General features: G+C 34.6%; 1 protein-coding gene across 1 annotated transcript in view; it reads left to right on the top strand.

The window, feature by feature from the left end:
• The window catches only part of COL21A1 (collagen type XXI alpha 1 chain), a 172,567-nt gene that overhangs the window by 108,428 nt on the left and 51,624 nt on the right, over positions 1-12,515 (top strand). The window contains exons 12-15 of the mRNA XM_058734305.1: positions 4,026-4,079; positions 5,417-5,472; positions 6,515-6,566; positions 6,680-6,733. Of these exons, the coding sequence (XP_058590288.1) occupies positions 4,026-4,079; positions 5,417-5,472; positions 6,515-6,566; positions 6,680-6,733 (216 nt within the window). The remainder of the gene's footprint in view (positions 1-4,025; positions 4,080-5,416; positions 5,473-6,514; positions 6,567-6,679; positions 6,734-12,515) is intronic.

Here is a 12,515-nt window from a genome sequence, read left to right as displayed (position 1 = left end):
AGCCTTTTAACACAGTATGCTTAGAGGTAGCCGAGGGAAGGTTGTTTATGTGAAATGTGGATGGAGTTGGGTGTGTGGTCTGAGTCCACATGTGTAAGCATGGGGTCATTATGGATGAAAAGTCTTCCATAGTGCTTAGCATAATGGATGATTATAGGCCACATCCATGCTTAATATTATACAGTTTTACACTGTAACACACCCTAACCAAAAGGAAGATCCTACAAGCATTCCAAGAGGGAAAACACTACAACCACCCCCCAAAAATATGCCATATACAAATGATCAGAATCAGAAAGGCTTCAAACATCTCACTGGTGACACTGATGTCAAAAAGAGAATGGAGCAGGGCCTACAGATGTCTGAAAGAAAAATCTAAACCATACTTTTATATGTGAATTAATTAATTACTTAAGTGAATATGATAAAGTTATTTTCAGAAATTTAAGGTTTCAAAAGATTGTCTCCCATAAATTCCTTTTGAGGAAGCTATTGGATGATGTATTCCCCTAACAAGGGAATAAATACAGATAGAACAGCAAATGTATATTGAAATAAGTGAGAAGGCTGTAGGAAGGACAAAGAATATCAAATTTGCAATGTATGTGATTCTGTTTTGAAGTGATCTTGACAATTGGAGATAGATTGGAGTTCAATATTACAGAAAGTTTATAGGAAACTAGTGTACCCCCTCCCCCCTTACCAAAACAGGTTATTGTTAACTGTAGGTAAAACAAACATTTGGTCAGGAAAAGGCAAGCAATCAACATATTGATGGCTTAGTTGTGAATCTTAATATAAGAAACACTATTGATTTAACCAAAGCTTTAATAGAAAGTTAAGGGGATCTCTGCTTCTTACAAGTGGAGATGGGGAGAGGATGTTGGATGGTATGAGAAGTTGATTCTCTTCTTTTCACAGAGGAAGGTCAGTAGATAAGCCTGGAAACTGAAACTGTGGTAGCAGTGTGACCACGTGATTTGAGCTCATAGAGATACGGAAGCTTAGAATAAAAAAAGAGCGGCCTTGGGAGGGTTTTAAAACACTCTAATAACTAGATTACTCTTTAAAATATGTGAATAAATAATTTTCTTAAAAATTAAGATTTAAGTTTCAAAAATGTTTTTTTTTTATTTAAGTGCAGCTGACACACAACATTGCATTAGTTTCAGGTGTACAGTATAGTGATTCAGTGTCTCTTTATGTTATATTGCTCTCCCCACAAAGGTGGCTACCATCTGCCATACTATAATGTTATTACAATCTCATCGACTCTATCCCCCGTACAGTGCTTTTTATTTGCTTGACTTATTCATTATATAACTGGAAACCTGTATCTCCTACTCCCATTCACCCATTTTGACCCTCCCTCCACTGCTGTTCCTTCTGGCAACTATCAGTTTGTTCTCTGTATTTATAGATCTCATTCTGCTTTTTGTTTGTTTATTCATTTGTTTTGGATTTAGATTCCACATATGGTATTTGTCTTTCTCAGTTTGACTTATTTCACTTAGCATAACACCCTCTAGGTCCATCCATATTATTGAAAGGTCCAAATAGCATTTTTCTTACATCTGCATAATATTCCATTATATATGCAAGTATATATACATATCACATTTCTTTATTCATTTATCAGTGGACACTTGGGCTGCTTCCATATCTTAGCTATCGTAAATAATGTTGCAGTAAACGTAGGAAGCCATATATCTTTGAATTAGTGCTTTGGAATTTTTTGTGAAAATACCTAGTAGTGGCATTTGGATTATATAGTATTTCTATTTTTAATTTTTGAGGAAACTCCATACCGTTTTCCACAGTGGGTGCACCAGTTTTCTTTTTCACTACATCTTTGTCAATACTTGTTACTTCTTTGTGATTTTAGCCATTTTGACAGGTGTGAGGGGATACCTCATTGTGGTTTTGATTTGCATTTTTTGGATGATGACTGACATTGAGTGTCTTTTTATGTGTCTGTTGGCCCTTTGTATGTCTTATTTTGAAAAATGTCTGTTCAGGTCCTCTGCCATTTTAAAATCAGATTTTTTTTTTGGTGTTGGGTTGTAGAAGCTCTTTATATTTTATTTTATTTTAAAATATTTTTAAATGTTAATTTATTTTTGGGAGAGGCAGACAAAGCATGAGTGGGAGAGGGGCAGAGAGCAAGGGAGATAGAATCCAAAGAAGGTATGGTACTGGCAGAAAAACAAACACATAGATCAATACAACAAAATAGTCCAGAAATAAACCCACACTTACATGGTCAATTAATCTATAACAAAGGAAGTAAGGCTCTACAACAGGGAAAAGACAGTTTGTTCAGTTGATGGTGAAAACTGGTCAGTTACATGCAAAAGGATGAAACTGGAACACTTTCTAACACCGTACACAACGTGTCGAGGGTGTATTCAATGGAGTGATCTTTTTTTTTTTTTTTAATGTTTATTTATTTTAGAGAGAGAGAGAGAGAGAGAGAGAGAGAGACGGAGTGCAAGCAGGAGAGGAGCAGAGAGAGAGGGAGACACAGAACCCGAAACAGGCTCCAGGCTCTGTGCTGACAGCTCAGAGCCTGACTCAGGGCTCAAACTCATGAACCCGTGAGATCATGACCTGAGCCGAAGTCGGATGCTTAACTGACTGAGCCACCCAGCTGCCCCAAATTCTTTATATTTTAAAAATATTAAACCCTTATTGGATATATCATTTACAAATGTATTCTCCCATTCAGTAGGTTGTCTATTGATAATCTCCTTTGCTGTGCAAAAGCTTTTTATTTTGATGTAGTCCCAAAAGTTAATTTTTGCTTTCATTTCCTTTGCTTTAGCAGACATATCCAGAAAAATGTTGTGATGGCCAATACCAGAGAAAATACTGCCCTGTTGTTTTCTAGGATTTTTATGGTTTTGGGTCTCACATTTAGGTCTTAAGTCCCTTTGAGTTGATTTTTGTGTATGGTGTTAGAAAGTGTTCCACTTTCGTCCTTTTGCATGTAACTGACCAGTTTTCACCATCAATTGAAGAAACTGTCTTTTCCCTGTTGTATAGTCTTACTTCCTTTGTTATAGATTAATTGACCATGTAAGTGTGGGTTTATTTCTGGACTCTCTATTCTGTTGTATTGATCTATGTGTTTGTTTTTGTGCCAGTACCATACTGTTTTGATTACTGCAGCTTTGCAGGGGATCTTTAAATTTGGAATTATGATACCTCCAGCTTTGTTCTTTGTCAAGATTTCTTTGACTATTTGGGATCTTTTGTGGTTCCATGCAAATTTTAGCATTATTTTTTTCTAGTTCTATAAAAAGTTCTGATGGTATTTTGATAGGGATTAAATTGAATTACAGTTTTCAGAGTATAGGTTTTTTACTTCCTTGGTTACATTTATACCTAGGTATTTCAGTTTTTTGGGTGCAATTGAGAATGAGATTCTTAATTTCTCTTCCTGCTGTTTCATTATTAGTGTGTAGAAATGCTACCGATTTCTGGGTATTAATTTTGTATCCTGCAACTTTAGTGAATTCATGTATTACTTCTAATAGATTTTGGCTGTTTCCCCCAAATTTTGGAACATCATGTTTTCATTTTCATTTGTCTCCATGCTTTTTGATTTAACCAAGGAGGTGAAAGACCTTTACTCTGAAAACTGTGAAACACTTGATGAAAGAAATTGAAAATGACACCAATGGAAAGATATTTTATACTCAAGGATTAGAAGAATTAATGTTCAGATTCCCACACTACCCAAAACAATCAACAGATTCAGTGCAATCCCTATCAAAATACCAACAGCATTTTCCACAGAACTGGAGCAAGTTCACCTAGTCTCAAAATACTTTCCTTATTTGATCATAAAGGAAACTTTGATAAATGAGGGTTGATCTTTCATAGACATGTGGTTTTAACGTATGTTTGCGTGTGGAAGATTTTTCTTCCAGTAGACTTTGACCAGGGTGAAGTTAAAGAATGTATGATGATATTTTTTAGGCTGATGTATTTTCTTTCATTAATTTTACTTTTATTTTCAGGGTGACCGTGGACTTCCTGGTTTTCCTGGGCTTCATGGAATGCCAGGATTAAAGGTTGAAAAAATCTAGTCTTAATATTCACCACATCATATTTTATTTTGAATTTAAAGTTACTTATGCTACAAATGTGTTATAAATAAATCCTCATGTGTAAATGAAAGTATATTAAAATAAATGGGTTACTATCATAGTGTACAGAAAGCTTTTACAAATTTTCTTTACAATTTCCAGATACAAATTTTATGGTATTTAAACATCGATGAGTAAAGTTTACCATATGGAAATTTTTTTTAAGTTTGTTTATTTTTGAGAGATAGAGAGAGAGAGAGAGCGTGTGTGTGAGACGGGTGGAGGGGTGGAGGGGTAGAGAGCAAGAGAATCCCAAGCAGGGTCTGTGCAGAGCCGGATGTGGGGCTCAAACCCATGAACCGAACTGTGAGATCATGACTTGAGCCAAAACCAAGAGCTGGAAGCTTAACCGATTGAGCCACCCCAGCACCCCTCTATGGAAATTCTTTTAATTATAAGCCCTGAACTGTAGGTCCTGTTTTGGTACCATCTGTCCTTATTTTTCCTTGTTTTTTTCCATAAAGCCTTAAACATAGGGCTTTTGTAAACCTTAAATTATTTTATATTATGTTGACATAATAAACTTTGTTTATAATTGGTGTTGCTTTTTTTTCTTTAATCTGTAAGGGACGTTTTCATACTTTTTCATACGTTTTCATAAGGGACGTTTTCATACCGTGTTATATTAGTTTAAGGTGTATGATATAGTGATTCAGCAATGCAATATACTACTCAGTGTTCATCATAATAAGTGTACTCTTAATCCCCTTCACTTGTTTTGCTCATCCGCCCCCGCCTCTGGCCAACTTCCCCTCTGATATGCTTTATTTTAATTTTTTTTTTTTAACATTTTTTATTTATTTTTGGGACAGAGAGAGACAGAGCATGAACGGGGGAGGGGCAGAGAGAGAGGGAGACACAGAATCGGAAACAGGCTCCAGGCTCCGAGCCATCAGCCCAGAGCCTGACGCGGGGCTCGAACTCACGGACCGCGAGATCGTGACCTGGCTGAAGTCGGACGCTTAACCGACTGCGCCACCCAGGCGCCCCTGATATGCTTTATTTTAAATGAGTACCCTCAGTTAAAGTTATTTTTCTTCCAACAAGAACATTTTTTACTAGAGGCATACTTCAAATTACATGGTTTGAAAGATATATATAAAACCACTTTCCATCCAAGAAAAATAGAATATACATTTTCTTCAAGTACCCACAGAAGAATCACTTGGTTAAATCACGTAAAAAGGGACATAACAAATACTGGAATTAAAATTAAAAATTTAATAAAAAACAAAACCCAATATTTATATTTTGCCTTTTAGGGTGAAATGGGCCCCAAAGGAGATAAAGGATCAATTGGATTTTATGGCAAAAAGGGAAGTATGGATTGTAAAACAAAGTATCTATATGGAACTTTGAATGTCATGGAAATGCAAAACTTGAATTTCTTTCCCAGCCACCATTTCAGCAATTAGCTTTGTTCATCTTTCTCAGGAGATTTATTTAGAATAATGAAAAACCCTAAAAATAACTGGTTTAGGTGTACCCTGTGTTATTGATTATTCTGAATTTTTAAAGTATTTATGGAGAACAATTCCTTGGGAGAAGTAGTAACAGCATGTCCCTGGAGAATCAATGTTAAGGGCCTTCTGACTTCTTCACATTGAAGGAAGATTATATTCTCTTTATATTGTGTTTAAAATACACTGCTTTTTAATTTTGTGAGATGTGGTTTCTGTATTTAGATGCTTATAATAATCCTGCATTCATCAGTAATTTTGATGTCTTTATGTTGTGTCCATTGGCCTGGTAAAATAATGCTTTGCCAAAAGTCGTAGAGCCAACACAAGCTATAGTTCCATGAATTCTGTCATTACATAAAGAGTTTCACTTACTCACTTTTTAACTTAAGTTTGAGTTGCAGTTTAAAAATCATTGTTGTACCTCCTCTGAGGATGGTGTCTAGAGACATTCACAGTGGTCCAACTGCCGTCATAGGCTATTCTACAATACAGCCTCTAGCAAAACTAGGCTGTGCAGAATGCCTGGTAATAGGATTGTTTACCTTACTACCAACAAAGTTGGGAAAGCACCAACATCTGCATGTGTGTGCCCAGGCAAATGTCAGAGTTTGTGCTGTGAGACCTAAAGTTCTTATGAATTTGCCTCAAATGAAAAAAACATGTTAGAAGGGCCCATGGTGGTTCCATGTGTGCTAAATGTGCCCATGCCAAAGTCAAGCCTGCTTTCTTTATTGAGGAGCAGAATATCTTTGAGGAAGTGTTGAAGGCACAAGCACAGAGTCAGAAATCTAAACAAACAAACAAAATGAAGCTTTTCTGAGTAATAAGAACAAAAAAAATAAAAATGAAAGTTTTGCATGGATTTTTTTTTTTTAAGTATTTATTTTTAATACAGGGTGCAAAAGGTGAAAAGGGAAATGCTGGTTTTCCTGGCCTTCCTGGACGTGCTGTGAGTTTGACAGAAAAAGTTCTTGAGTACTTTACTTAAAAATTATCTTATACTCTCTTTAGAAATAAAAATTAGTGCAAAAATATATTAAAATACATGTGTTTATTTTTTAGGGAGAACCAGGAAGACATGGAAAGGATGGACTAATGGGTAGTCCTGGTTACAAGGTATTTCCATTAAAAAAAAAATTCTGTAACTTGTGAGTGAACATTTGAAAAATGTACTGACATTTACCTTTTTACATTATGACATTGGTATAAAGTAATGAGCTAAAAGTTGTTTTACTGTAATTGAAAAATGAAGTAAGTTTCTTGGGAGTCTGTTGTGAATTCTTATGTCTTAGAAATAAAATCCTTGGATATTTGAGAGTTGAACTTCTTTGATAAGCCATTGAAACTGAATTTGTTTGGTGGGTTAGAGGCAGAGGTACAAAGCTCTTAGCTCCCAAAGGATTGAAGTTTTGGGTGGGAGGTAGGAAGACTTCATCCTTAACCTTAACAACTTCTTTATCAATTCTGTGGTGTCAGTATGGGAGAAATAAAGCAAGAGGTACTGGGAAGTCAGTCCTTCACCAACCCTGAAAAAGTCAATGGCTCTGAAAAACACGATGGTGGGTTAGCACCGTCTTACTGTTACATAAATGGTTGATTGGTTAATTATCAAATAGGAATGGGCTTTCTGTGCTATAGCTTGTTAAATGAAAAGATATCAGTCATGTGTATATATTTAAGTCCATGTATCTGGAATATGCTAACAGCCCACATCATTGTTCTGCTATAAGTTTCTTGAGTACTTAAGGAGAGGATTTGTGTAATCCATCAACCAATGAGGCTGCTTGGTCAAGCATTGGATTTAGAGATGTCATCAGGTTTCCTAATCATGAGGCCAAACTTGCTCAGAAATCCAGTCCATATTTTCTTTGTCCACCATTGTTTTCTTTTCCTTTGGACAAACTGTTCATTTATTTGCCTAAGTATTATGTAAGTTACCCAAATATCGATGATTCTTAAAGATTATAAATAGTGCTTCCTGAATGTAAAATATTGGGGCTCATTTTTTTAATTTATTTTTTTAACATTTATTTATTTTTGAAAGACAGAGACCAAGCATGAGCATGGGAGGGACAGAAAGAGAGGGAGACACAGAATCTGAAGCAGCTCCAAGCTCTGAACTGTCAGCACAGAGCCCGACAGGAGTCTCAAACTCACAAATAATGAGATCATGACCTGAGGTGAAGTCAGACACTTAATCAGCTGAGCCACCCAGATGCCCCTGGGGCTTAGTTTTAAAAGCTCAGTCATGTGTTGTTAATTATATTTCAGTGATTCTGTATTTTATTTCCCATTTGTTAATTCAACAGATACTTATTGATGTTTATTAGGTGCTATATGTACAGAAGGGAACATAACTATATTAGCCCTTATTTTTGTGGAGTGTATAATCTAGTCTCTATTAAAGAACACAGATTTTTCTCTTTAACTTCAAATTTTGCATTCATCTAATTTAATTTTCCTTTGTCTTCTGTTATCAAAAGCCCATGTGCTACAAGAAATGAGATTATGGTTTTTTGGGGTAGTTAAGTCTGGAGAATAGAACTGAATTGGATTTCCACCCCTCAATGAGGTTTTCTAATCAACTATGTCTTTTGGCAAATTTTTTGACCTTCAGTTTTCTCCATTTAAAATACGGGATAAATATTACTTACATAGATTGGTATGGTGTAGGGACTGAGAAAGATAGAGCACCCAGCATAGTACCTGTCAGAGAATGTATTCAGTAAGGAATTAGTTTCTTCATACATTTTTTGATTGGAGCTTTGCATGAAGATCCCTTTTGGAGCCTAAAAAAAAAAAAAAAAACTTTATTGAGGTATGATTGAGATGCAAAAACTGTACATATTTCATATATACCACTTGGTGAGTTTGTAGATAAGTATATACTCATGAAACCATCACCACAGTCAATGCCATAAACATATGTCACCTTCAAAAATTTCCTCCCTATTTATTATTATTATTTTTGTGATGACAACACTTAATATAAGGTCTACCTTGTTAGCTAATTTCAAAGTTTGCAATACAGCATTGTTAACTCTGGGCATTAAGCTGTACAGTAGATATCTAGGACTTACTCATTTTGTATAATTGAAACTTTGTACCCTTTGACCAGTCTTCTCTCTCTCTCCCTCTCTCCATCCCTGGGAAACCACCATTCTATTTTCTGCTTCTATGAGTTTGTTTGGGATTCTCCATATAAGTGGGATCATATAGTATTTGTCACTATGTGTCTGGCTTTTGCTTAGCATTGTCTTCTGGGTTCATCCATGTTGTAACAAATGACAAGATTTCCTTCTTTTTTTGAGGATGAACCATATTTCTATGTCTCTGGCTGTATATCTTATCTGTATCTATCTAGATATCACAGTTTATTCATTCAACTAGTGCACATTTAAGTTACTTAATGTCTTGATTATTGTGAATAATGCTGCAATGGACATGGCATTACAGATATGTCTTCGATACCCTTATTTCCATTCCTTTGGATATATACCCAGAAGTGAGCTTGTCATATTACATGATAGTCATCGTTTTATTTTTTTGAGGAACTTCTATACTTTTTTTACATAGTGGCTGCATCAATTTACATTTCCACCAACAGTATACAAGGCTTCCAGTTTCTCCACATCCTTCCTAAGACTTGTTACTTTAATTTTTTTTTTGTTTGTTTTAGTAATAGCCCCTAACGGATTTGAAGTGATATTTCATTGTGGTTTTGATTTGCATTTCCCTGTTGATTAGTGATGTTGAGCACTTTTACATATACTTGGTCATTTGTATGTTGTTTTACAGAAATGACCTTTCAGTTCCTTTGCCCATGTTTAAATAGGGGTGTTATTACCGCTGTTGAGTTGTAGGAGTTCCTTCTGTATTTTGGACATTAATCCTTTATCAGATATATGGTTTGCAAATGTTTACTCCCATTCTTTGGGTTGCCTTTTCATTTTGTTGATGATTTTCTTGTTTGTGCAGAAGCTTTTTGGTTTGATGTAATCCCACTTGACTAATTTTGCTTTTGTTGCCTATGCTTTTGGTTCCTGGATCGAACATACACATTTTAGGATTCTTTTTTCTATTTATATTAAAATTTCCATTGGGATTTTGATAGGGATTGAACTGAATCTGTAGGCCATTTGTGGTAATGGATGTTTTAACAATAAAAAATATTCCAGTCCATGAACTAGAGATGACTTTCATTTATTTGTTTATTCCTTAATTTCTTTCATTAATGTTTTATAGTTTTTAGTGTATAAGTCTTTCTCCTTTTTGGTTTAGTTTATATCAAAGTATTTTATTATTTTTATGCTGTTATAAATATGATGTTTTCTTAATTTTCTTTTTGTATAGTTTGCTATTAGCGTATAAAAATGCAATTGAGTTTTATATGTTGATTTTGTATCCTGCAACCTTATTGAATTTATTAGTTTGAACAGTTTTTTTGTGGAGTCTTTAGGTTTTCCTATATATGAGATTATGTCATCTATAAACAGAGACAGTTTTACTTCTTTTTCCAATTTTGATGTTTTTTCTTTCTTTTTCTTGCCTAATTTCCCTAACTAGTACTTCTAGTACTATGTTGAAAAGAAGTGGTAAGAGTGTACATCTTTGTCTTGTTCCTCATCATAAAGGAGAAGCTTTCAGTTTTTCATCATTAAATACGATGTTCACTGTGGGTTTTTCATATATGCGATCTTTTTTAAGTTCCTTCTGTACCTAGTTTGTTGAGAGTTTTGATGATGAAATGATGTTGAATTTTGTCAAATGTTTTTTCTGCATTTCTTGATCATGTGATTTTTATCTTTATTCTGGTAATGTGGTGTATCACACTGATTTGCATATACTGCCATCTTTGTATCCCAGGGATAAATCTCACTTAGTGATGATGTATGATCCTTTCAATGTGCTGTTGAATTCAGTTTGCTACTATTTGTTGGGGACTTTTGCATGCACCTTCATCAAGGATATTGTGGTTTTCTTTCTTGTGGTGTTTTGTCTGGCTTTAGTAGCAGGCTAATACGGGCCTCATAAAATGATTTGGAAGTGTTCTCTCTTCTATTTCTTGGAACATTTTAAGAAGGGTTCATATTTAAATGTTTAGTAGAATTTACCTGTGAAGTCTATGGTCCTGGGACTTTATTTATTGCAAGATTTTTGATTACTCATTCAGTCTCCTCATTTGTTTTTGGTTTTTTCAGTCTTTCTCTTTCTTCTTCTATCACTTTTGGAAGGTTTTGTGTTTCTAGGAATTTATCCATTTCTTTTAGTATGTCCAATTTTTTTTTTTGCATACAATTATTCATAATAGTCCCTCATGATCTTTTTCATTTCTGTGGCATCAATTGTAATGTCTCCTCTTTTGTTTCTGACTTTATTTGAGTCTTCTCTCTTTTTTCTTTGTCTAGATAACTAAGGATTTGTCCATATTTTATATCTTTTTAAAAAACCAACTCTGGCTTTGTCTATTTTTTCTATTTTTTGTATTCTATATTTTATTTATTTTTGTTCAAATGTTAATCATTTCCTTCCTCCAGCTAACTTTGAGCTTCTTTTTTTTTTTTTTTGAGTTTATTGCCCTTTTTTTTTTTTTTTTTTTAAATTTTTTTTTTTCAACGTTTTTTATTTATTTTTGGGACAGAGAGAGACAGAGCATGAACGGGGGAGGGGCAGAGAGAGAGGGAGACACAGAATCGGAAACAGGCTCCAGGCTCCGAGCCATCAGCCCAGAGCCTGACGCGGGGCTGGAACTCACGGACCGCGAGATCGTGACCTGGCTGAAGTCGGACGCTTAACCGACTGCGCCACCCAGGCGCCCCTGCCCTTTTTGATATTAATCTGGGTAGCATGATTGCATGCGTATACCCACAAGTGTAAACTATAGTTCAGTTTTTAACAGCTTTATTTATAAATAAACCACACATTATATAGTTTACCTATTTAACTTATTGTACACACAATTCAATGGTTTTCAGTATACTTAGAGTTATTAAATTGTCACTTCAACCTAATTTTAGAACATTTTAATCACCTCAAAAAGAAACCCTATACTCATTAGTGGTCTCTTTCAATTTCCTCCCAGCCACTACCCCTCTACTTTCAGCCCTATGCAACCTCTAATGTACTTTCTGTCTCTATGGATTTTCCTGTTATGAATATTTGATAGGGAATTTGGCAGAATGTGGCCTTTTGTGGCTAACTTCTTACACTTAACAGAACATTTTCAAGTTCTTTCTGTGTTTTGGCCTATACAGTACTTTATTCATTTTTATTGATGATATTTCCTATTTATTCACTCATTGGTTGATGAATATTTGGGTTTAACTTATTAAGAAACTACCAAACTACTAAGCTTCAGTATGCTTTTTAGTTTGGAATAATTCTATATTTATACAAAAGTTACAAGTAACAGTATACAGAGTTCCCTTACACACTCTGTCCATTTTGTCCTGATGTTAACATATTGCTATGGTACATTTGTCAAAAGTAAGACATCAATATTGACACATTGCTATAAGTTAAACTCCATACTTTATTTGGATTTTATTCATATGTCTTTTTTCTATTCCATGATCTAATTGAGGATATTCCACATTGCATTGTTTTGTTATGTCTCCTTAGTCTCTTCTAATCAATGATAATTTATCAGCCTTTTCTTGTTTTTCATGACTTGGACAATTTTGAAGAGCTTTGATTATGTATTTTGTAGAATATCACTCAATGTGGGTTTTTCTGATAGTTTCTTCATGATTAGGCTGTAACTGTATTTTTTATTTTTTATTTATGGTTTTGGTGGGAAGGGAAGAATAACACAAAGGTGAAGTGACCTACTCATCAGAGAGTATATATGCTATCCACTTGACTAATCATTGATTATATTAACTTTGATCATTTGGTT

The sequence above is a fragment of the Neofelis nebulosa genome, chromosome 6 (genome assembly GCF_028018385.1).
Source record: "Neofelis nebulosa isolate mNeoNeb1 chromosome 6, mNeoNeb1.pri, whole genome shotgun sequence".
NCBI lineage: Eukaryota > Metazoa > Chordata > Mammalia > Carnivora > Felidae > Neofelis > Neofelis nebulosa.
This window is presented reverse-complemented; position numbering and strand designations above follow the sequence as displayed.